We start from the raw sequence: 27,255 nt of genomic DNA on the forward strand, positions 1-27,255 counted from the left end.
ACCTATTGAAATCCCCTCTCTCCGGGTATTAATTGAGCTAAAGTTGGATGAAGCAGAATGGATCCAATCACGATGTGATCTGTTGGACCTAGGAAAAGGGTTAAAAGCTATTCATCTGGGTCGAATGTACCAGAAACAAATGATACAAGCCCATAATAAACAGGGTCGTCTTAGAGAATTCTATGAGAGGGCAGGATGTTGAGAAAGATCATTCCTCAACTAAAGGATTCTAGAGGGAAATGAATGCCAAATCGGGAATGTCCCTATGTTGTAAAGAAGAACTTTTTCAGAGGAGCACTGGTCTTGAGTGAGATTGCTAATCCTATAAACTCAGATCCAATCACGAAATACTTCATTTAAAGAAGAAGAAAAGACCAAGGTGAAAACCCGCAAAGGGCACTTTGAGTCAAAAAAATGTGAAAAATGAAAAATGAAAACAAAGAATGAAAAATGAAAAAGTAAAAATGGAGAGGCTAAGGGGAAAACCCGCAAAGGGCGCCTTAGGCCAAAGGGGATTTGAGTTGAAAACCTGAAAAGGACGGCTCAAATATTGATCAGAATGGGTCATGAAGTGATCAGATCAACTCGTATCTTGACCAGATTGGGGCATGTGGTAATCTTGTTATACCTGAATCAACAGGAAAGGGTATGCGACATCTTGGGGCATCGACAAAGCACTGTAGATCTCCTAAACACATGTCAAACTCAGAATGGTCTTTAGAAAGTTTGTACAGAGAAGTTCAAGCTGCGATATCTGGGGCACCCAATTCTCATATTATTTATATTGAATTTTTTATTCTTAGAATACTTTTTTCTTTTCCAAGATATACATTCCCAATCAATTTCTTTATTATCATTCTTTACTGTTTTTGATAATTTATTCATTTTGAGCTATGCTTAGAACCAACTTTATTCTTATCCATTGTCATGACTATTTTTTGCAACCATGTTGCATTAGAATAATGATTAATGGACTAATAAAACTTTCACAATGGAAGTTTTCCATATTACTCTGAAAAGTTTCTAGATAATACAGGAACCTGAAACAGGACTATTGTTTAGAACGCACCAAATTTAAAGGTTGGAAATTTGAGAAGGAAGAGTCTAAATTTGGACTTTCTCTTTGGATTTTGTTATCAAAAACATTGATTAAACAAAATGACAAGATGTCGTGTTAATGAAAAAGCTTAAATAAACAAGCAAGCAATGATCATCAGGTAACAGGAAGAGGTTACCCCAGAGAAGAGACCATTCATTTGCACATGAGTATTTGGTACGACACCCTGAGAATGGTGTAAGAAACCAGAACGATTCAGATCCTGAATCCTTGAATTGTGATAAGAGAGGATTAAACAAATTTTGCGCCCTAATGGGTTAAACTTTGAGGTTTACAATGAGGGGCAACCTGGCTAAATGTTTCTTCAGAAAATCCAGTCAAGCGAGAAGGCGTTGTAGCACGTCAGTGTTAAAGCCTTGATAAACTTCGAGTAATGACAACCTAAGCGGGATCATTATCGGAAAAATAAAATTCTGCGTTCATGCAAACGCCATTCACACATGTCTAGTTAGGAGCATTTGATTCATTTTGATCATGCCATCCTAATTATTAGGCATAATTAGGTCTATTATACAGGTCATGTTCCCCAGAGAACAGATCAGTGAATTACAGATCTTGTCTCCCTAAGCAATAATGGAGCAGATCAAAGATGGCGAATCTTATCTTCAAGTGTAAGGAAGCAGATTTAAGCCACAAATCCTATCTCCCTGAAGTTGTAGCGGAGTGGATTAAAGTAATAGATCTTATCTCTCTAAAGTTACAGTAGAGTGGATCGCATTAGGTCTTACCTCCCTAGGGTTGCAGCGGAGCAGACTGAGTAAACAGGTCTTATCCCTCTGAGGTTGCAATGGAACAGATTAAAGCCACATCGGTGAATCTTGCTTCCCTGACATTGCAGTTAAAAAGATTAAAGCTACAACAACGAATCTTACTCCCCAGTAGATGCAGTGGAACAGATTAACGCCACAACGGCGAACCTTGCTTCCCCGACATTGCAGTTAAAAAGATTAAAGCTACCACAGTGAATCTTACTTCTCAAGTGGTGTAGTGGAACAGATTAATGCCATAACGGCGAATCTTGCTTCCCCGACATTGCAGTTAAAAAGATTAAAGCTACCACAGTGAATCTTACTTCTCAAGCTGTGCAGTGGAACCGATTAACGCCACAACGACGAATCTTGCTTCCCCGACATTGCAGTTAAAAAGATTAAAGCTACAACAGCGAATCTTACTTCCCAGATGGTGTAGTGGAACAGATTGAAACTACAACAACGAATCTTGCTTCCTCGACATCACAGTTAAACAGATTAAAGTTACGAGTTACAAATCCTATCTCCCCGATGTTGCGGTAGAGTGGATCAAGACACCAATTCCTATACCTCTGAAGATGCAGTGGATGGAATGAGGCAACTCGAAGAAGAAGAGGACCAAAGGTCCAAACACGACCGGGCAAAATTGGGCTTTTAGTCTTTGCTCCGTTCTCGTTACACGACAACGAGCAAAGAGGGGCAGCTGTAATAGGCCCAAATTGACCGGCCCGTTAGTGAAATAAACCAAATGAAAAATTAAAATTAAATAGTCTAATAAAGTCCAGCTACAATGGGTCAAATTCGAATTTTAAGCCCAATCACTAAAATCCCAAATTATACACATCAGCCCAATTACACGACCGCCCAAGCCCGAATTACCCAATAACCCAAATGAGCCCAAAACACTAAGCAACACACAGAAACCCTAGGCATTCAGCCCTAGCACAGGCACCGTAGCCACCAGGGCTTTCCCTCGGGCCCACGAGCCACGCCTCTGAGCTGCTCCACGCCAGCCTCTGCCTTCGTACGCGCCGAGCCACGTCACGTGTCTCCGTACCCGGACCTGCAATGCAACAAACGCAATGCAGCATCAAACAAAAAAGGACAGATAACACTTGTAAAAAAATTCAGATTTTGATTATTTCTTTTGGATTTTTCGGCACTATAAAGGCCGATTTAAAAAAATCTGTAAGGAGGAGACCCACAAATATTGTATGAAAGTTTTTTAAAAAAGAAAGGCAATAGAAAGAAACAGTTTCAAGAAAGGTGATTGGAAAATTTATTTTATTTTGATTTCTTCTTTCTTTTCTACTTCTTCAATATTAGTTTTAGATTTCTTGTTGGCAAAAGAGAAAATAAAGGGAAATAAAGGAGAAGGTTACTTGGTAATGCCTTCAGATCCGTGCGAGGAGGAGCTAAAAAGCCCCTAGGGGTGCAGCTTCGACCACTATTGAGTGTAATCACGGCGGAGATGTGGCATACTGACGGCGGTGAAGGCTAGGGTCAAAACCCGAACAGAGAAAACAAGAAGCAAATTGTTTTTTTTAAAACTAGGCTGCTAATGTTTTTTTTAGAAAATTTTGTTTAAATAATGATATTATACGGCGCCGTTTTGAGCTAGGGTTCCTAGAGCCCAAACAACGCCGTTTAGCGGCCATACCCGATGACCCGATCCAACCGCGGCTAGATCCGCGCGTTTTGGTAGGGGGAAGGATAATTGCACTCCCGGTCCTCTCTCTTTTGTTCTGGGTTCAAATCGGTTCTTTTCCTTTTTTAAATTTTGCCGTTTAATTTGCTTTTCATTTTATTTTAGTCCATGCCACAACGCAGCATTTTGGAGGGCTGGGAATATTTCCGAATTAACCCTCCATTTTATTCGCGCATTGTACATTGGCCTTATTTTGTTTATTTATGTTTTTCCCGATTAATTTCGTTTTAGTTGTATTTTAATCCTTTTTGTGTTATTTGTTTCTTTTTAATTAGTTTAATATCTCCATTATTATTATTATTATTATTATTATTATTATTATTACTATTAGTTTTTTTTACTTAATCTTATTATATAGATCCTTTTATTTTATTTTATGATATTATTTTATGTTTTTACGTATTATTACTTATTTTCACAAATATTTTACTATATACATTTTATATTATCTTAGTATAACTTATATATATATATTTCTTAAAATTCATACATGTATATATATACGTTTAGCTCCAAAATTTTTCGTAATAATATCTTGTGTTTTTTCCATACACATATATATATATTGAATTATTTTATGCACAAATATTCTATTCCTTTCAAATTTGCTATTCTATTTTACTTATTTTAACTTTATTATATATTATGACTATATATACTATTATTTACATTAAGATTTTTTACTTATATAAATCAAAGTGTATATATTAATCTTAAGATTTATTCATTTTTTTTCTTTTTTACAATTCTTCCGTTAAAAATTCATTTAAACATTTTATTTGTTTTTTTAGTTCTATTATCAAATCGTTCCAAATATTCATATTAATTATTTTTTGGTATAATCTTGTGTATATTTTTAAATTCTAAATTTATTTATTCTCATTTTTATTTTTTTATTTTATAAGTTACATTTTATCTTCCTTTTAAACTAATAATTTTTGAATGTTGATGTTGATATTGGCATAATGCATGATTGAAACTATTATTATTGTATTTATTGATTTATTGTTCATCACTCATTGGTGTATATTTACTATTCAAATTTTGCATGATTCATTCTTCTTTTAATCACTGCGTTTTTACCGTGTTTCAATAAAAACATTAGAATCATCTTATTTTGCAATTTGTTAAAATACCCGCTATTTATGATTCTTGAGAGAATTGTGCCCTAACTTACTGGGTTTCAATTTTTCTGATGAATTTATATAGCGTAGTATCTCTTTTGTAATAAAACCTTATGATTTATAAATAAAAAGCTCATTCTCGGGAATTCAACAAGTGGTGGCCTAACGTATTGGATATGACATGTTGTTTTCTCGAGATGAGGATTCTTCTAAATAAAGGCAATATTCGATATTTAGGAATTTTGTGAAACCAAACCCTAACTTATTGGGTTTTGATTTCCTCATTTGACCCAAATAATCAGATACCCTTTTCGAAATGCATAGTTTTTAAAAGCCAAAGGATAAACTTAATTTTGAGGATTCGAAATATTGCACTCTAACTTACTGAGTGTGACAATTCGTTTCTTTGAAACAAGTGAGCCTTATCATCCGATTCATTTTATTCAAATTTTCTTTTCAAAGGATTGCATTTTAAAATCTTTTCAAATTTCGACACTAAGACATTAAACAATCGATTCGGTACCAATTTTGGGCGTCACGAGGGTGCTAACCCTTCCTCGTGCGTAACCGACTCTCAAACCTATTTTCTCAAAATTTGTAGACCTAAAATCATTTTCAAGGTGATCCGATCACACTTTATTAAAAGATCGGTGGCGACTCCCATTTTCATTTTCAAAGTCGAACCCCGTTTTTCAAATTTTAAAAAATGGTGTCAACAGAGTTAGTTTGAGGTGGGCTCTATAGGCATGTTCTATAAAGAAGCACATACGTGACAAAGAGATTTATGAAATGTCTGGAAGGATATTCAGTTAGGTAGATAAGAAAGATATGTGTATGATAGGAGTATGATAGTTAGCAGGTAAGGGTATGCTAGAACTGTAGTAGTATCTGGCTGAAATAAATGGTTTAGAAGAATGGTTAGTGTATAGGAGTTCCTATGAAAATTCAAAGTATCCACCAAGGTAATTATGTGTCTAATCTCACTAAGTTCTCTTGAACTTATTTATGTTTCAGGTTTTGATGTTAAGAGAATGTACCTCAATAGACGATGCCAGGACTATGCCAAAGTAAAGGTATATCGAGTTATTATGCATATAGTGTTGTTGGGGTGGTGTATTTTAAGAGTTTAATTTAATTAATCTGTAACTATCAGATGGTTGTTTTAAGAAAGATATATTGTAATTTTTTAATATTTTATGTTTGAATACCATATTTGTTTCTTAAGATTTAGTCTTTAAATGTAATTAAAAAGACTATGTTTTAAATAAGAGATTATCTTTTACGGTTTCATGAGTTTGACTAAGTATTATGTGTGATAACACTTATGATCTGGATTCAATGAATCGGGTCCGGTTCAGGGTGTTACAGATTTTAAAAATTTGATGGTTTTTCTTCAAGGTGATTATGGGTGATTTTTTGGAAAAATTTAATTTTGAGATTTTAGGGGTTATATGTAGTTTAGATCTATTATAAATTAATTAATTAGATGTTTAGGATCAGTTCCAAGCAATGGAAATAGGTTCGGATTAAGAAATTTAAGATTCAATTAAACTCGTTAAAATTTTTGGTTTAAGAAGAGCTAGATTGAATCCGTGTTTTGTTTGATTTATGACGTGTTTACGATTGTTAATGATTTGTACGTATTGTGTGTATTATGTTTGTGAAGTTTCAGAACTGTCGAAGCCCTCTACGAGTAAGGAGAAATACATTGTGAAGCTTGTTTAAGCTTTCAGCTAGCAAGCGAAAGTAAGATCAGTGAGTGTTATGGAGTCGTTGCTGGTATGCACAATTCATTGTGTTAATCAGGAGCTTAGGTTAGCCTAAACACCTATCCTAGGTTCTGAGAGTAAGACTTCTTAGTCCTTTTGCCTCATTTTGTAAAATGGTAGTTATGTGTTGTGAGGTCTAGAAATTGATGTAGCAAAACAACATGTGATACATGATTTATGTTAGCATGTGGTACGTGATTTACTAGGTTTAATGCACTCATATGTGGACTAATGAGATTGTGGCTGATTGAGCAACGTGTTAGCACTTGTAAGTGAATCAAATGTGAGTACGATTAGCATGTTATGTGAAATGATAGTGTTGTGTATATGATGATCAAGAATAGAGGAATTGTGCAATAAAAAAGTAAATAATCATGTGCTAGTGTGGATATGTTGGCCTTGTGGTCTCTTGAAATTGTTAGATATAGTTGGCATGCCATATGATTGTGAATACTCACCTTTGTGCTTTGTGATTAGGTGATTGAGGCCTCGGGATAGGTTGGAGAGATAAGGGAATGCCGAGCTATGCTCTATTCAACGAGACATGTTTGGTGTATTGGAAGTGTTTAGCTTAAGGCTACACTTAATGGGACATGTTAAACCCTTTGAGTAATTGATGTGTTGGAGATCTATTTATCCAATGAGTGTGATTGGGTTCACTTATGTTTCATAGTCTCAAGGAGGCAATATATCAAAATGGAAATGCTTAATTTGTGATTCAAGTGTCTTGTGAAAAAATGTATATCTATTCTATGTGAACAAATGAAACATTAAAATGATGATTTGACATGATGAAAAAGTGTTTGTGTACTTACTTCTAGTATGCTTTTACTTAACTTATGTTATTCTGTATGTTCAGTGGTACTTATGAACATTCATTGAGCTTGTTTGAGCTCACACTCTTTATTTAAATTCTATAGAAAAATAATGTACTCGAGGAGTGTGAAGTGGGTAAGGAAGTGATCCTTGCAAGGCATCGTGATTGAGTATGTTTTTTTTGGTTTTAAACACTTCGAATAAAGGTAATGTGGGTTGCTATTTTGGGACTTGACTCATAGAATATTGATAATGTTTTTGGACTTTGATTGTGGATATTTTCATGTTTGGGAATGAGATTGAGGCTGCATACTACATTTTCTTGATAAATATGTAATAAAGTGGCATGTAAAACGATTAAAAATTGTTAGTGGGCTTAAATTGGTATTCTGGAAATTTGAGCATGTTTAAAATGACCATGTAACAACCTATTTTTAGTGTTATCAGAAATAGTAGTTTTGGGACCATAATTCTAACAAGTGAATCAGCGTTTAAATACTTATTTAATGTTTACGAATATTTATTAGACTCGTATTAAAATTTGGTTAAGAAATTTTATCATTTAGATAGTTAATTGAATAAAAAGGACAAAATTGTAAAAGCTACAAAAGTTGACTTCTATTAGATATTGGATCAAATAGCTATGAAAAGGTGATTTAAGGGCCTTAATTGGTAAATTCAACTATCTAAAGTAAAATGGATGATTTTGGAGTCTAGTTATAAGAAATATGATTAAATTTAAAAGGTTAATTTTGTAATTTAATAATTAAATAAAAGGTTAAACAAAACAAAAGGTAAAACCACTATCATCTTCCCCATTTTGCTTTGTCAAACCCAAATCACCATATTTGGGAAGCAAAGGTTTTGGCCAAGCTTTGTTTTGGATGCATGGTATGAAATTCTTGTTCGTTTTTAATTATTTTTATGCGTTTGAGTTCATATTAGCTTAATCTAACTAGCTCGGGGGTCAATTTGTAAAATTGTGAAAATTTTAGGGACTCTTCATGAATGATTTGAAGTGTTTTTGAATTTAGTTAATAGATTATTAAAGTTGGTAGTTAAATATAAGTATTTTGTTAAGTGATTTTTGATGATTTTGTGTTTAAGAACCTAATTGAAGATATAGTAAAATTCAATAATAATGTTAAATGGTGGAAATTTTGGGCTGTTTGTCAACCTATTAAAAATCAACTAGCATGGTTTTTATTTAAAAATGGTTAAATTGTGAGTTTTGAGCTTAGAGACTAAATTGCATAAAAGTTAAAATATTAGGGGTAATTTTGTAAATTCACTTTAAAATGGGTTATAAGTTTGAATTTTTTTTATCTTAAGCTATTTAAATTATTTAATTGAGCTAAATTACTATTTAGATCAAGAAACAAATCAACCAAACTTGAATCGAGGAAAAGCTAAGATCTCAGATTAATCATCGGCTTTACTTTTGCAACTGCGTTAGTCGAGGTAAGTTCGTGTAAGGATTAAATTTGTTATTTTTTGTTTTGGATGAAATGTAAATAAATATGTATGCTATGTTTAGATTAAATTGATAATGGTGTGATAATTTGGTATTATGGATCAATTAGTGAAGTTAACCAAATTATAAGTTATACTTGGAAATGGGCATTTCATGAAAGTATATTGTAATGGTTTAATGGACCGAAATGAAAGGTTATGGATGAATAAGTGTCCCGTTTGAACCTTTTGAATACTTAGGATAAAATGACATGTCATTATGGATTAATGGTTTTGGGTGTTGGTCTTGGATGTCCTACTGATGGTTGAGGTCCTGCATTTGTTACGGATTCTCCACAGCTCGTGTGAGCAGCATCATGTAACTAACATCCCAACCCACAGCTCGTGTGAGCATTACAGGTATGGTTACAGTTACATGTACAGACACACTTTGTGTGAGCATGGTTCCTGTGTATCCGACGTTATTTCATTTGGTTCAATGGGTATTAAAGGTTTAAATTAAGTGAATGTTATTTCGTGGTAAGTCATATGTTAAATGGATGAAAAGAAAATACTTGTGCAAATGTTTTGAGGTGTATGAATGATACATTGGAAATGTGTTGAATGTTATATAAGTGGTTATGATCCAAATATATGTCTCTTGATATGGATGAATTGAATGTTTTATGTACAAGTTTACTAACTTGTGAGATTGGTGATTGAAAATAGGAATCGGTTAAACATATGAGCATGCTAAATGAATTATGCATAAACTATATAAACTGAGCCTATTTGGTAAGTTTATGTTTAATATTTATACGAGCTTACTAAGCACTAGTTTCTTATATAGTTTTTTTCCTTGATTTGTATATCATCAGAAAGCTCCACCGGGTGGAATCTCGTTGGAGCACTATCACACTATCCATCGATCATTTTGGTAGTTTTTGGTTATTTTGGCAAATGGTTATAAATGGCATGTAATAGGGCTTGAATGTTAACTTCGCAATTTGGTATGTTTGAGTGGTGCCAAGCTTATGTATGCCTTAATGTTTTTAATTGATGGTTTGTTAAATAATGGTTTGTTAAATGTTTCGATTTGTACTGTAATGCTTTATAACCCTAATTTGACGATGGAGACGGGTTAGGGGTGTTATAGACCAAATGGTTCAAAATAGACATTTAAAACCCTTAGATAACATTGAGATTTTGATTTGTTATGTTGAGTAATGATTTCTTGGAATATAAGAATGGTTGTTAGCATGATGATTACATTGTATGTCAAATTTTGCTATGATATGTTATAGTGTATGTGAGCATCTTCTAATTGTTTTTTGAAGGTAATATGACATGTTTGAAGTGAGAAATAGCCTCAAATGCATGAAATGGTATGTGTGGTAGGGCTTAAACTTAAAAAATGTAGGTTATGAACTGGAATTGCAATCGACATCTCGACGTCATTCAAATGACATCTCGATGTGGGATCGACGTCGTGAATTCCTTTGTCAAGTCGTCTCAACCAGGAACCACTTCCAGAGCTCGTCTCGATGCACTACATTGCGTTGTCTCGACGTGGCGCTTGGCTTGTCCATGACATGTTTTCACAGCTTTGTAATTTAGTCTTTAGATTTTGGTGATGTAATTGGAGTCCCAAATATCTATGAAATGCTTTGAAAATTTACATATCAAGGTCTTAGATGTTTAATTTTGTTAATCTACTGATAATTTTGTAGTTTGATTGTTTTAAATATTTTTTCATTATTGCAATTTAGTCCCTATGATAACTTATTTAATTTTTTTTTAAATTAACAGCAACCAAATAACAATCAAAATTAAATCAAGTTAAGCAGACAAAAGATTAACTCACTTCAGTGTTCCTAATTAACTTTAGAACTCCGGTTTTATCGAGTTAGCTATTGATTAACCAGTTATTACCTCTCGACCTCTAACTAATTAACTAATATACCAATACACATTTATCTCTCGGCCTCATTTAATTGACTAGGATAAATTATGATTTACTCGGTAAACTTATCTCTCATTCTCGTTTATCGTAAATTACTTTCTAGGGTCGTCACTTCCTGGGGTTTAATCACACATAATTTAAATCAACTAACTTAAATTCAAACCCTAATTCATCCGTTAATTAGCCACACATCCGTTCATTAATCTCCCTAAGGAAACTAGTCAGTTATGGATCTAGATGCAATAATCTCTAAATTTACATTCAACATGCAAAACTGTAAATTAAATAAGAAAAAGGAATAAAATAAATAAATTTGTTTCGATGTCAATTTGCATGTGAAAGCTAAATTTCCTTTAACAGTCTCGAAGATAATCCCAATTGCAATTGGAAATCGAAAACAAATAAATAAAACCTATTTAATTGAAAGCTTGGATCGAAATTGAATCCAAGTTAGATAAGAATAAAAGCTTTTTTAGGACTAAATTAAAATAAAATAAAAAATGAAAATAAAAACCGTAAAACTAACTAAGTGGCTCACTTGGCCAAGCCTAAACAAAAACTTAACAACCTCACAAAATGAGGCTTAACATGTCTATTTATAGAGTTTATGATCTGACCTAAATAGGGTTGATTCGCAACATTGCCTTTTGAATGTAAATATTATGGTTTCGAAGTCTGGTATTGCGACACCACTCCTTAGTGTCGCGACGTTGCAATCATCCTTCATATTTTAAGCCCAAAAACTGTGTCCTACACACTAATTGAAGCTGTTAAATCATCCCAGGCCCTATTGGCCCATTAGGTCATGACATTACTCAAAATTGCGTAAAAAATGCTTATTTTGCATAAATTAAACATAAAGTAATAAAAAACCAAAAACGAAATAAAAACATATAAAAACTCTAGAAAACAAGTTCTTTAAGTGCCAGAAAGACTTTAGTTTGCCACAATGAAATGTGACATATCACTTTCCTCTTGAGAGAGAAGTTGAATTTGCTATTAAAGTAGCACTTGGTACTGCGTCGATCTCTATTGCACGATACATAATGGCTTCGATTGAATTGAAAGTTTAGTTGCAAGAACCTGAGATTGATCTGACTGAGTGTGTCACCTTGGGGACCCCCAAGAAATGAAATTATAAAAAAAATTCAAATTCAAATTCAAATTTGGAACATTGCTAACAAATATTGAAAATTGAATCTTGAGTTTCAAAGCTTCACAAAATTTCTATTCTTATGAAATTCAAGCAAATTAGTTTTCAAAAGAATGCCTTCATAAAGTGTTTCAAAAAGAGGAGCATAACTTGAAAATAGCATTTGATTTAGTGGAATTTTTACAAAGCAATTTTTTCTAAAAAGTTTTGTTATATAAAAAAAAGGGGGAGATTGTTAGCTTTGATTTTCAAATGTTTTGATATAACAAATAAATTTCAAAATTCCTCTATCAAATATGTTTAATTTATTTTCAACTGTCTCAAACTCAAAATAATGTTCTCAAATGACTTAGACAATTCACAAATATTTTTAAGTAACTCCAAGACCCTTTAAAATAGTTTCCAACCCTTAAAATGCATTTTCTAAGTATTGAGACTTATCTATACAAGTCTCGATACCACCTCAAATAGTTTTATATAGAGGTTTCTAAGAGGGTATAGTATTGCGGCTTACCACCTAAGTCTTGATACCTAGAAGTTAAGTCTCAAGACTTAGGTGGCTAGTATCGAGATTTATGAAAATCGTACACAAAAGATAAATGAGAGTAGTGCAATCTCGAGACTTACTAGTCTAAGTATTGAGACTTACCCTTAAGTCACAAGACTTGTTTGTCCACTCTCGAGACTTTAAGACTTCTAACGACTATTGTTCAGCCAAGTCTCGATACCTATCCCTCAAGAATTGAGACTTGAACCTGCAGACTACATTAAATGCTTGAGATTAATTCTTCCAATGGCTCGAAACTCCCTCCAACAACTCTAAACGCCCAAACATCAATTAGAAGGTATAAATTCAAGTCAAGAACACTTGAAGACACATAAGAAGAACATCCAACCCTAGAAATAAAGAGAAAAGCAGCAAATATTTGTTTATTCAATTTCTCTTGTACACATCTCTTAGGTTCTTATTGTTATTCTCACATCCATTATTTGAGAAAGCTTAACACTTATAAACACACACCTTTTAGAGGCCTTCATTGTTTACTGATTGCCTCGATCGCCGACTAGTGTGATAGATCAGTTGTAATATTTCTAATGTTCAATGGAACACCAGAGTATTCCAAGGATCGAACCCACAGGAGTTGGCGATTAAGCGATTTCTAAACTATAAACATGTAATTCAATGAGTCTAGCTAACTACTCATTAAGAAATTATATTACAAGCCATACAAGAGGTAAATTATACTAATTAATTACCTAGAAATAGAAAAGAACTAAATTGTAAATCAAGCAAAACTATGAACTTAACCAATTAATAACAAGTAGTGGTCTGTTGACTTCCATGTTACTAGTTAACCCTCGAATTAGGGAACTAAATTACTTAAACTCCTAAAATGGCTCAACTTTACCAAGTTAGATGAATTAGTCCGGTTTATCTCTCGACCTCACCCAACTAACCTGGGACTATCAAACTAGTGTCAGATAAGATCTCCTCATAGTCTCACTTATCTTAATTTTCCTTTAGGGGTGTTAATCCTAGGTTTTGAAGTCTATTCGATTTAGTCTAATTTTTTCAATTTAGTCCCTGACCCAAAAAGTTAACTAGCTAACATTTCCATCAACCTCCCACTTCAGATTTAGTTACCCATTATCATGCTTAAGAAAACAAAAACAAGATAATCACACACAAGAGGCATAAATGGAAAACACAATAAAAAAAGAGAAAAGCTTGGGCTTTTCTCTAAGAAGCTTGAAAATAATAATAATGGCAGCAAAGGAAATGTTAAAGAAAACTAAAAATAGGATTTTTAATGATGAAACTAAAAGGAAACTGAGTTGCATTGAAACTAGGATTAAACTAAAAGAATACAAGAAGTTTGAGGTACTAAACAAGTAAATAAATCTAGCTACAGTGTTAACTAACAACTATAGAAACTAAAAAAATAAGAGACAAAATACCTAGTCCCTAAAGCTATAAAAAAGAAGATTAAACCCTAAAAGATGAAGAGAAAAAATAAAAAAAAACATGAAAAAGAGTTAAATGTCTAGTGTATATTTGTTCAGTTAATTTTTGGCCTTTTTTAGCAAATTATAGACCCAAAAAATAGTGACCAAATTGCCCTTGATCATCTAATTTTGGTTGGGGGACATGTTGGACAAGGGCTACCCCTATGGTCATTTTTTGTCTTCCCTCGACAGTGATATCGTGATACCTATAGTCCAGTATCTCGATATCCTGGACAATATTGAAATGGGGGTCCTTTGGGAGTTTTGGGTATCGCGATACCACTTAGGTGGCTCAATCTTTCTTGTTTTAAACATTGTCAGGGGTATCACAACTTCCATGCTTCTATACCGCGATACCCTCCCTTCTAGGTGATGTTCTCGTGCTGTTCGAGCCACTGTGGATTCCTTGCATCACTCACCAACCTCGTTGATTCCTCAAGTGCCAATTGGCCATCTCAGGTCTCAAAATAGCACAAAATGCACACTAATAACTTATTAATGCAAAGAACAAAAACTAACTAAAAACACGACAAAGACATCTAAATTGCTCGAAAATAAGCTCGTTAAATGTAATTATCAAATCACGACAGATCATTTACATATTTCTTTTGGATTGCAAAAGATTACTTAAAGGTTTTTGAGGTATAAAACCTTAAGTGAATTGTAAAAGGTTTTGGTAGAGCCGTGTAAAAAATGGAGGATTCTAGTTAAGCCATAAAAACTAGGGATAATGTTCTATTTAGCCTTGTAAAAAAAATAGGGATTGTGAAAGTTGTACCTTTTCCTTAAAAAGGTAACAATTCAGATATAGTAAATTAGAAAATTCTTGATTGAGGTATACCAATGTAGTGGAGATACGTAATTGGGGGACAAACTATTATAAATTAAATTGTCCAAGCTTTTCTTTTCCTTTTCTCATCATTTGGAAAAGTTTGGAAATAATTTTTAAAATATCAATTTACCCTGTGCTTGGAATTTTCAAGCCTAACACTTTAGTTTGTCAAAATTTGACCCTTATATTTTATAAAAACTAAGAAATTAATCAAATTGTTGAAAAATAGGTAAAATTGCATTATTACTTTTTACTAATTTAATGTATATACAGTGATGAATTATTGATTTTCACTAATTCTTTACGTATATATTGTGAAACTATGTTTTTCAGAATTACGGTTTACTTAATGGACTAATTACAGAAGAGAAGTAATTTTTTCAAAGTAAAATATAGAATTTAAATTTACAATTCTTAATAAAAGCAGAAAATTCATAATTACATTATTGTAATCTTATTTGAGATAAACATAATTTTATTAGTACGAGAAATAAAAATTAAGAAAATCCAAAAGGAAAAATATAAATTCATTAAAATTTATTGTTTGGCTTAAATCAAATTGATATTTAAATTAATTTTTTTTCAAGTTGATACTTAAACTTTTTTTTCTGGTTATAAATTAAACCTAAACCATATTTCATTATCCAAATTACTAAAAACAAAAAGGGTAATAGTTAAAAAATTCTTAAGTAATCATTTTGTGGCTCATAACACTTTATAATTAAAAAATCCTCAAAAATTAAATATTATTTCATAAAAAAATTTCTTAAAAAAAACATAAAAACATGTTCGTTTATTTTATTCTTTACACAAGAACTTTGATGATAGGTAAATTAAAAAAACTTATTAAAAAATTTAGCTAAATTTAAGGCAACAAAACCCAAATTCTGGTGAGTTTTTTTTTTTCATTTCTATAACCTCAATTTCGAATCCTTTATCATAGATTCAAACTTCATGTATTATTTTTAAAAAAATATCTTTCTCCATTTTTTGAAATCTTTACAAATTAAAGTTATCTAACAATTAAAAAGTAGCTTAAAAAAAAGTAGAAAGAAGGAAGGAGAGAAAATAGAATATATATAAATTTAATTTAATTTTAACCTAATTTTTAAATTGAAATTGAAATTTAATAAAATAACTTGGGTAACAAAACTAATCATAAAAAAGATTAACCTTTAAAGAAAGAAAAGAGAGTCGAATAAATTTAGAGGAAAAGTAGAGAAAAGAAAGTGATTTTCTTTTTAAAATACAAATTACTATTTTTATCATATTAATGGTTATTAATTTTAACTATTCAAATAAAATAAACAGTTATGATTCTCTTTCATTAACCTTAAAAATTTTCACTTCACTTTCATTTTCTCTATTTTCTTTTACAATTATTTAAATAATTAGTATTAAGTTATTAAACAAAGGAATAGTATGTAACTAAAATAGAAGGAAAAGAAAAAGATTGAAGAGGGAGCAATTGTAGAAGATAAAGTAATGGAAGTTGTTTCTAAAGCAACACTCAAAGCTGTGGCTCTCGTCACTGGAGATACCAACGTTAGAGGCTTTCTTCACTTCACCCAAATCCCAAATGGTTCTCTCTCCCTCTTTCCTTCTTTCTCTATGTCTCTTCATCTTCTGAGACAATTGGATTTTAATGTTTCTTATTAATATAGGGATAACCCATGTCCAAGGAAAGATAACAGGCCTCTCTCCTGGCCTTCATGGCTTCCATATCCACGCCCTCGGTGATACCACCAATGGCTGCAATTCCACTGGTATCTTTCCCACTTTTCTCATCTTTCCCTATCCAATCCAATTCCCTTTGATTGCTTTGTTTTTCTTTTTAATGATATGAAATTTAATTTTTTGACATTTATGCAAGTTGTGTGTTTAACTAAGGTCGATGTAGTTTATAGTACTAAGATGGGTGTTTTCCTTGATGAAGTTTAAATCTTTTAACTTATGCTATTTGCATAAATTATGTTCATATCATTTAGTTTAAAATGGAATTTTCTTTTTACAAATTTGTTGAATTTCGGTTGATATCATTTATCATTAAAGTGGTTTCCCCCCCTCACTTTTTCTGATATGAGTATACAGTTTTAGCATTTATGCAAATGTTTGGTCAAATTTTGGTTTATTCATTTATTTCTTTCCCTCTATATGACATATGGTGATTTTTGTTGCTTATAATTTTTTTGATATACTTTAGGGCCTCATTTTAATCCATTAAAGAAGGATCATGGAGCTCCAAGTGATGGAGAGCGCCATGCTGGTGATTTGGGTAACATCATTGCTGGCTCTGATGGTATATGCTGTTTCTGTGATTTATATGATTATGATAGACTATTATTTATGAATGACTTATAGTTTTTACAATAATAATGCAATGTCTCCATTGCAGGGGTTGCTGAGGTCTCAATTAAAGATTGGCAGGTACTGAATTGTGGTGTTTTTTTTCTCTTCTTAGAAATTAAATTTTCATTTTTCTTTGTTTCCCTGGTGGCCTGTGACAATGAATTGATTTTGTTCTTTGGACGGGTAGTGGCACTTGTTAAGTTCTTTTAAATACTTAGTCTCCTAAAATTTTGGTTTCCTGAAGATGAATTACACTTAGCAATAATAATTGTTCTTCTCTTTGTTTCGATTTGTAGATTCCACTTAGCGGACAGCATTCCATTTTAGGGAGGGCAGTTGTTGTGCATGCTGATCCAGATGATCTCGGCAAAGGTGAAATGTTTGGTTTTTCAAATTACTAGAGCTTGCATGTACCATTATACTGCATTGTTTATTAGTAAAAAGAAGGATATGTTTTGTTGTGAACTTGTAGACAATTTAGTTATATGATGATGACTAGAAGTTGTTAGAATTGATATGATGATTCCATAGGTAATTTTCCAAATTTGGTCTCACTTGGGATAAAATATGTACTCAAAATGGCCTCATTTTCCATGATACAAGGTAGTTAGCAGTCCAGTGTTGAAAGCAGTTAGATACTAGTCAAACAAGTTATATGTTTAAGAGCCCGTCAAAGAAATTTAAGGAGCTAAAAAGTTCACTGAACACTTCTGAATGGGAGCACTAGTTGCTAAACCTTTGATCATTTTAACAGTATATCCAAGTCAATTATTGTTTATAAACTAGAAGAGATATTGATATCTTTGGATTCAATGCGGATCTTCCTTTAATTCGCGATGTTTATAATAATGGCTTGATATGATTAAGCCACTTCTTTTTGCTTGATTGGTTAAAAAGGGGTTTGGGGACATGGCTTCTGATGATGTCCTGAAATGAATTAGGATGCTGCTTCTGTTGCCTTCCAATAGGCTGCTCCAACATTTTTTGCTCTTCTTACCCTTTCTTGTCTGACATAATTATTTGTCATTCATTATATATCTCTCTTAGTGTGACCATTGTCTGATTTTTTCATTCATATTCTGCTCATGGCATGTATACAGTGGCCCATATAAATCACTTTTTTTTTTCACCATTTGGTTTTGACTAATTATAATAACTAATATGCAGGTGGGCATGAACTTAGCAAGACAACAGGGAATGCCGGTGCAAGAGTCGGATGTGGTAAATATTAGTTTTCCTATTGTTGTTTTCTTAGAGCATCAATTCGTAAATGGCTTGGTGTTGCCAAAATGCATGCCAAAATCAAGTTAGTTGGATGTAGCCAGGGGTGAATTTTAAAGGGGGTGGGGGCGAGGCAGGGGCCTTGGGCCCTCCAAAATGGAGAAATTGCTATGCAGGCCCCTTAAGAAGTGTTTAAATTATAAATTAATATATGATCAAATTGCAGTCCCCCCCGCCAAAAAAAAAAAAAAGAAAAAAATTCTATTATGTCCCTTCAGAAAATAATGAAATCATAAATTAATACATGATAAAATTATATTTCAACCTCTCAAAAATTTATAATTCAACTCCGGCCCCCTTTAAAAAAAACTTTTGGATTCACCCCTGAATGTAGCTGTGATATATAAATGATTCACAAGCTTGTCATAGTTTCTTCTTCCTTTGCGTAGTTGTTGCACTGTCTTAGTAATATTGAACACGATACAAACATGGCATATAAAAAATAAATATAACAGATGACATGAAAAAATGACACGAATATATGGACTGTCAGATCTAATGCTGCATTCATGTGGAACTTACTAACTTATGGTTCTTTACTCTTGAGCAGGTATCATTGGCCTTCAATCATCTGTTTAGAAATAGTTTGGTTGCAGTTAAAATAGGTGGTGAAAAACTGCAAAGTATAATCTTCTGGTTGAGTTTATGTATCTCTCAGTAATCCGCTTGCAAACAAATCTGGGATGGAAGGATGGAGATCAAAAGGCTATTTGTAATTTATATGATCAAATATGGAAGGTACTTAAGTTAAAAAAGAACTTTTCTTTTCTTTTCTTTTTTTCAGTAAAGACTAGATCCATAAACAGTTTGGGAAAGTCTTTATGGTTGCTTGCTTTCTATTTGCACCATTGAGCAATCTTATTTCTGAAGTTTGAACTTTTCTTTCTTTTTTTTTTAATGATATTTCATGTTTTATATACTCTATTTTTTGGTACAAGGGAGGATGTACACCAAGAGAATTAGGATAGAAAGTTGCATGTTATGAGGATTCCATTAAAAGTTTAGTACCGCTCTTGACCTTGCTTGTAATTTCTATCTTATTCCCAAAAGTTCTACTTGATAAATACATCTTGCATAGTATGAATCTAGTACATGGCTATTGTGCAGGCTAATTGAGCAAAATTCAGGGATTGATATGTTATAGAGTCGGGCATTTTACGGACAGCTCCTCATAAATAGGCAGGTTTAAAACAACAGAAACACAGCAGAGAAGGTATCTGCAAACCAAATAGGTTGAAAAACCTTTGTAGGAACATCATTGAAGGCAACCTTTTTTACTTCCCAAATGAAGCCTTACTGATCGAACAGAGCATATGCTGATAAAATTGTAAAGTAGACGTTGGTGGAGTTGACCAAAATTCCATGACCTCTTGCTTGTATCTCCAATATGCATCCGCTACCTTTCTGCTAATGATAAACACCAACTTTGAAAATCCACATAGCTTTGCGATATTGTCTACGAAGGCAAAGAAATAGGTGGTTGTTCTTTTGAACATCCGCATCCTTTCTTCATTCAACCAACCCTGGACTGTACCTCCACAGCTCAAGAACTCCGCAAGGCTGTATGCAGAGTTGACAAGGATGGCACACAAAATTTTTGCCCCCCAAGAGCTTGACATCTTGTGGTGGTTTGAAGAAACGTTTAATTGTTAGACTCACTTGTTGGAAAAGAATCCTTTCAAACCCGAACACTATGGAAAACTGAAGGTATTGTTCATACCTTTGGTAACAAAGAGATGCCCCTGAGCAAACATAGTACAGAGTAGGCAAGCAGTTTACAGCAAACAAGAAGTAAATGCAGTAAGAAAGCTGATCTTTCTACGTACATTGAGGAATGGACTATGTTTTGATGGAAAACTTTGGAAGTCACCTTCAGTCCATCTCTGCTTGCTTTGTATGGCCAAACTTGTGAGAATATCCTCCACTTCAGGCCCATATTTCAATCCTATCTGAATTGGTTCATAGATGAATAACTTTGATAGAGTTTTTAATGGCTTCCTCAAATGATCTTGCAAGAGCAAGATCTTTGAAATTTTGTTCCAGGACACCTCCACTTTACTACTATCTAGTTTTGCCTTCTATTGGAAAATAACTCGGTCGATAAAAGTAAATGAAACAGACAGCCATGAATATTGAAGCTGCATATGGTCGAAACAAGAGTAATCCCTGACTAGCCTTGCACACAAGCTAGACACACGGTTGTGTGACTCTTGCACCTCATCCCCCTCGCATTGCACATGGCCTGAATCCCCGCACACAGTCGAACGCACAGCTGCGTCGATCCATCGCACACGGCTTAGAGCCTAGCACATGGCCTGGACACACAGATGTGTGACTCTTACACCTTCACCCCTTCGCATCGCACACAGCTTGGGGCTTTGCACACGGGTTGGTCACACAGCCATGTGGCCCCTGAAACTTAAAAATTACAGTTTTACCTTGTCTTTACTTATTTTATGCAATTCAGTCCCTAATTAGGTTTTTAATGGCATATAGAGAACTAGATTATGCAGTTAGGTCTTGGACTAAGATTAGAATGATTGAATATATGCATCAATGGATTTATGATTTTAATTGCTTTTGATTGATTGCTTGATTCATGAATGATTTTATCTTTATCAATGTTATAAATGTCGAATGAACATCTCATATGCCTAAATTATTGAACTATTGATTGTTGGGTATAATCGTGACTATCATTATTATGCAACGAAATAGAATGTTGAAAGTAATAATGATTGAATGAATCAATACGTTAAAGAATAGTTGCATTGCATATGCATGGGGGATGATATGAAAGGAGGAAGAATAACAGCTTATATTGACTGCATAAACGAATGTTTGACTATGTACCCACAGAACAATAGATTCCAATTGCAATCTCACTGTGCCACACGATCCCTCTGACAGCTATTATATGCGAGCGGTCGTGACTCCACAGTTAAACGAATGTTTGCTGTGTATTTACAGCCATAGCAAATTCCAACTGCGATGGTCTTACTATATGCCCACAGTTACATCATCTCCTAACTGCGACGTTTTTGTACTATGCTCTCACAGTGTCTAATAGCTTTCTATTGGGAGAGGCTGTGCTTCCACAGTTATCAAAAGCTTTTGTTTGCACTTACCGTATTTGAACGAATGTAGAGGTAAACGTCCATGATCGAAGTAAAAAGGTATAGGGGGTCTAGGGAACTCTCTATTTAGAGAGTTAGTAGTTGGGGGTAGGATTAACGAATGTTAAATGAAACGTTAAATGAATGTTGCATAACATACCATGCATACTCATTGAAAAGTATATGTTGAAACGATCGAATTGATAAAGGTGCATATATCTAATGAAAATGATATTATGACTATAGTTGAATTGTTCAATTGAATTCAACTGAATGTTAATGTTCTAATTGTCTAAGTGACAAAAACTAAATTATCGTGTTGATTGGATTATTATGTGAACTTGATTATTATGATTGAAATGTACATTTGAATATTGGTTTGGTTTATTGTAAAGGGGCACACATTGAGCTTCCATAGCCTACTCCCCCTAATTTCTATATTTTCAGATAACCCAACGGACTAGGACATGTACTTGACATGCGAAGGGTCTCGGCTTGTTGTCGCCAATAATTTATTACTATTATTTATTATTACAATTATGATATTATTTTATTAAAAATTGTGGTATGGGACAATTATTTTAAATTACATCAATTAGTATGTTATTAATAGGTATTTATATAGATAAAAAGGTTTATATTTATTATTTCTCATTAATAATGATTATAAATTATTGTTTATTTATTAAGTGTTTTAATTAGGTTGATTTACTATACAAAGATTATTGATTTATTTTCTGCTTCTAAATTAATGTTAGTTTTAATTGATTAATATGAGTTATTCCCTATGAGAAACCAAGTTTAGAATTGAGGATGGATTGTCTCTTCGACTCGGGCCTTCCGTCTAGGTCGTTGGGGTGGTTACATTTAGTGGTAGTAAAGTCTAGGTTTTCTAAACAACAGTTTAAACTTTTGAAAAAGTATGCATGTATAGGAGCAAATTATTTTTATGATGAGGAAAATTTGGGAAAAATCATGCCACAAGTTTTGAAAAAATTAATGATAATCTTTTGCAGGAAATTGAATTCGAGACTCCGATGTCAGTCCTACTTTAGTTACTGTTACTTTTGAGATTTTAGATAAACTTTACTCTTAGACTGTAAACATTTATGAAATAGTTAATGCTTGAACTTTTACTAGAAAATTGTAGATAAACCTTAGCCTCAAAGAAACGATAGTATTTCGGTTAAATAGGGAAATTTGGGATAGAACAAAATGGTAGTGAATAAGATCTTCAAGAAAAGCCCGTAGAAAGTTAAAGAGAATAATAATTAGAGTTGCGCAGCGAAAACATAGTGATCGGTTTAAAAAAAGAAATAATAGATTTTGTGATTAAGCAATTCTTATGCTAGTAGTTAAAATTCGAAGACGAGTTTTTTTTAAGGGAGTGGGATTTGTCACATCCCAAAATTAGGGGATTAGAATTTATAAAATTATTAAAAATTACGTTGTAGTATTAGTGGTTAAAAGTTTAATAAAACCTTTAGAAAACGAAGTTCAAACCCCCACTTTTGAATTTTCTTCCTTAAATTTTTCTGCATTTAAAAGAGCAAACTTAAGGATAGCTTTTATATTAGAAGTGGTGAAATATAACCATAAAATGTGCATTAGCCTAATGGCCAAGCATTACCTATTCCACTCTCTTTGCCTAAGATTGATTCATGCCTCTTTCTTTCCCTTTCCTTTTAAATTCAGCCAAAGTGGGAAAATTGCAGGTGGTGTCCCAATTTTGGTAAAATTGTAATAAAGCCCTCAAACTTTGGAAAAATTACAATAACACCCCAAAAGTTAGTAAAATTTAGAAATTTACCCCAATCCAATCCCAACTAAAATTCATATGTTATCATTCTTTAAATTTTAAATAAAATTAAAATTCCATAATCTTTTTATCTTCTTATCCTAATTTGAATTTCAAATTACTCCTTTTTAAATTCTAATAGAATTTATCCTCCTTACTTTATTTATTTTCTATTTTTCCTTCAAAACCCCATTACAAAATTCTTTCAAACTCTTGAGTTCTTTCTTTCTCTTTCATTGTTAAATTGATTTTTAATCAAGGAATTCAAAATCTTCTCGAGTCGATCATCAATCTCTTCAAAGCTAAAGTTATTATGTCTTCAAATCAGGTGTGGGATCTAAACTTAAGTCATTATGTATAATTAAATAGAAGTAACTAATTTGTTTCATGCAAAACCCTAGGTTAAACATGAGAACCCTATATATTTTACATGTGAATTCTATACATATGTTATATGAAAACCCTATATATGATATATATGAACCATTGTACATGTGATATTATTTTTCTTTCATGCACAAAATATATGTATAGATATGTGAGATCAATGAATACATGAACACATGCCTTGTAATGCTGAAGTATGAGATATTGAATGTTGCATCAATTGATTATAAATAGCATAAATATGTTAAGTTTATGTGAATAATTACACGAAATCAGTAATGGAGGATGGAGGAGTTCTGTAGGAGGCAGTGTCAATTTAAGTTTACATCGAAAGTCAGTATTGCACGAATAGGCGATAATGTCATCCAAAACTAGGGATGAGCGTTCGATCAAATCGAATCGAATGAAAAAATTTCGAGTTAATCGAGTTGACGAATCTTATTTTATCATCCTAACTTGATTTGAAATTTTCTCGAATCAAGTCAAGTGAGATGGAATTCAAATTGAATCGAATTGAATTAAATCGAATATATTTGTTTATGTTAAATTAAAAAAACAATAATTTTGGGTCCTTGTAATCACTATTACTCACCGTAATCAAATTTGTTATTAACTTTAATCCCTTCATAATTTATTTATTAATATTTTATATACGAGTTAACTTCTTTGCTTGTTTAGTTGCTTCAATTATCTTCTGATTCTTGTCACTATGTATTTTGAAATAAAAAAATATATTAAATGTAAAAAATGTGATTTTTTTAATAAAAGTTATCTTAAAGATAAAATGTGAAATTGATACCAAGATAAAATTTTAACACGAATATTTTATGGCATCATCAACTATTCAATTTTAACAAAAAATTATAAAGATTCAATATGATTAAACAATTCAATAATATAGATAGTACAAAATGTGAAATTTAATTTAATAACATAAATAGTAGATATAAATAAAATTATTTTTTTATTAAAAATGGGCTCAAAGGTCACTACCTCGATTTAACAAGCATCAACAAGTACAAGCCCATGGATATCGCTTGGATACTCCATATTAAAAGGAAAGGTACAACGTTTGTTAATAGCAAGTTTACAAAGGCTATCAGCCACTCTATTGCTCGAATGAGCAACCCACTTAATCTTAAAATCGATGAAAGACTCCAATAACCCAAAGATTTCTTTCAATCGAAAACCAAAGATCAAAATTTCCTCCCGACGAGACTTAAATTGATTAACTAAACTCACACAATCAGTCTCGAACAAAGCTCTTGTGACGTTGTTACAAGCCCACATGATCCCTTCCCTTAAGGCTTCCGTTTCAGCCCATTCAATATCCATCTTATGGTTAAAAAAGACTGTACGGCCCCCTAACACAAAACCATCATAGTCTCTCGCAATAATCCCAATGCTCACTACCGAGTCAAAAACCGCTGCATCAACATTAATCTTAATGGCATCAATCGAGGGCTTGATCCATCTATGGGACCTAGGGGGCCTGGGGTTCATCAGGGCATGTGATAGACTATGGATCCTGAAATCACCCCCAAAGTCTTCGCCCACTCCCATACCCTCCGAGCATCATCCTCCTTGCCTCAAAACAGAGTATTATTGCAACCATTCCAAATATTCCATAAAATCGTGATGAGATTCTTAAATGCCTTAAGATCCAAAAGCGAGTGGCATCCTTGAGCCAATCAATACCACTCTCAAAGGGAGAATCAAGTAAGCGTCCGGTAAGCCTACCAAAAGAAAGAACTGCATGGGACTTAGGACTATCTCTAAGAGCATGTATAATAGTTTCATACCTAATCCCGCATTAGTGGCAAGTGCGACCAAAGTCATGAAAAATTGAAGCTATTTTAACATTAGTTGAAAGTAAGTTGTGACCAACCCTCCATGCAAATATATGAATTTTGGGAAGCACATGGAGTTTCTAGATAGTCCTCCAAAATAAACGATGTGACCCATAACCGATTTCTTAAGAATAAGCTAAAAATAGCCAGATTTTGATGAATAGCACTCGGACTTGTTGTGAAACCAAACAATTTGATCCGGTGGACCATGTTGAACAGTCGATAAGGCATAAATATGATCACACAACTCATTGCCATAAAGCTCCTCCACCCTATCTCTGTCCCACACACACGAGTTAGACCTCCACAACTCGCTCACTAAACCATCTCAAATGCCATTGAAAGAAGCCATCAACAAATTTCCATCAATACCCTAAAATCCCCATTTGTTAGACTCGAACCTAATAGTCATGTCATCGCCTATTTGCCAACCAAACTCAGTCTCAAGTGCTTTAACCGCATGCAGAATACTCGTCCAAGAGAATGAGGGCTTATCAACTGCCTTAGGCTAGAACACATCCCCATCTAGAAAGTACTTAGAGCATAGAATACGATAACATAGAGTATCCTTATTATTGATGAGTCGTCACACATGTCTCTCGAGAAGCGCAATATTAAAAAGCCTGTCTCCTGAGAAGTGCAATATTAAAAAGCCTCAAGTCCTTAAAGCCAAGACCACCCATGCCATCATAGCCTAGCCAAGATCTTTATTCTTTTTTGCCCACCAAAAGCTCATTATCCCCGAAATCATCGTATCTTGGATGCCAGTAGGAATAAGAAAAATTGAAAGTGCATAAGTAGGTAAAAATTATAAGACTGATTTAATGAAAATATCCTTACCACCATAGGATAAAAGACTTTTAGACTAGCCTTTTATCCTAAGAGAAAATCGATCAATAACGTGTTAAAACGCCCTCGTTTTATTTTTTTCAACGACAATGGTAAGCCCAAGTAGTTGTCCATAGACTCGATAAATCGCATACCCAAGATGCCACTTAACTGTGTCATTTAATCTCTTGGAGTATTAGGATTGAAATAGACAATAGACTTGGATGTATTAATCTTTTGCCCCAAAATCATCTCGAAGTAGTGAAGCATATCCTTAACGGTCTCAACCTCCTCTTTCTTATTATGGACAAAAAGGAGAGTATCATCCATGAAGAAAATATGATTAATCATGGGCCCATTCTGACTGGCCTTAATTCCCCGAATCTTCCCTTCCATCTAGGCTCCCAAGAGCAACCTAGAGAGCGTTTCCATGCAAAACAGAAAAAGATAGGGCGAAAGTAGATCTCCCTGACAGAGCCCTTTCTTAAAGATAATCACATTAGTGAGGGAAACATTACATTTAACAACGTAGCTCACCGTATGGATACACTGCATAACCAATGTGACCCAAGACATAGAAAACCCCATACGAATTACCACTTTCTCTAAAAAGTCCCATTCCACGCGGTCATAAGCTTTACTCATGTCAAGCTTAATAAAAAAATCCTTTATTCGACCCATTTTTAGAACTTTGGAGGTAATGCAAAAACTCGTGGACAATGAGGAAATTATCATGAATCATACACCCCAACGCAAAAGTACTTTGGTTCTGACTAATATAAGCCAAAAGAACAGTTTTTAATCTATTAGCTAAGAACTTGGAAATCATTTTGTAGATAACTCTACAAAGATTGATGGGGCAAAAATGAGTCATATCCTTGGGCTCGTTAATTTTGGGGATGAGAACAATAACAGTTTTATTAATATCCTTGATATATCTACGCCCATCCATAACC

The 27,255-nt window shown here is 33.2% G+C and overlaps 1 protein-coding gene across 1 annotated transcript; it reads left to right on the forward strand.

Annotated features, from left to right (window-relative positions):
• Positions 1 to 16,022: 16,022 nt before the first annotated feature.
• On the forward strand, positions 16,023 to 19,237 carry LOC107935219 (superoxide dismutase [Cu-Zn] 2). Its single transcript, XM_016867784.2, has 7 exons — positions 16,023 to 16,272; positions 16,355 to 16,456; positions 16,894 to 16,989; positions 17,086 to 17,117; positions 17,336 to 17,411; positions 18,207 to 18,260; positions 18,871 to 19,237. Exons 1-7 carry the CDS (start codon positions 16,176 to 16,178, stop codon positions 18,897 to 18,899), a joined length of 486 nt encoding a protein of 161 aa, XP_016723273.1. The 5' UTR covers positions 16,023 to 16,175; the 3' UTR covers positions 18,900 to 19,237.
• Positions 19,238 to 27,255: the final 8,018 nt, after the last annotated feature.

The sequence above is a fragment of the Gossypium hirsutum genome, chromosome D11, assembly GCF_007990345.1.
Source record: "Gossypium hirsutum isolate 1008001.06 chromosome D11, Gossypium_hirsutum_v2.1, whole genome shotgun sequence".
Taxonomy (NCBI): Eukaryota; Viridiplantae; Streptophyta; class Magnoliopsida; order Malvales; family Malvaceae; genus Gossypium; species Gossypium hirsutum.

Excerpts from the sequence above, each read along its gene's own strand:
- LOC107935219 (XM_016867784.2), top strand. The coding sequence starts at position 16,176 with ATGGAAGTTGTTTCTAAAGCAACACTCAAAGCTGTGGCTCTCGTCACT. Across the intron at positions 16,273-16,354 it reads CTTCACCCAAATCCCAAATG|GGATAACCCATGTCCAAGGA; the intron begins GTTCTCTCTCCC and ends TTATTAATATAG. Across the intron at positions 16,457-16,893 it reads CAATGGCTGCAATTCCACTG|GGCCTCATTTTAATCCATTA; the intron begins GTATCTTTCCCA and ends GATATACTTTAG.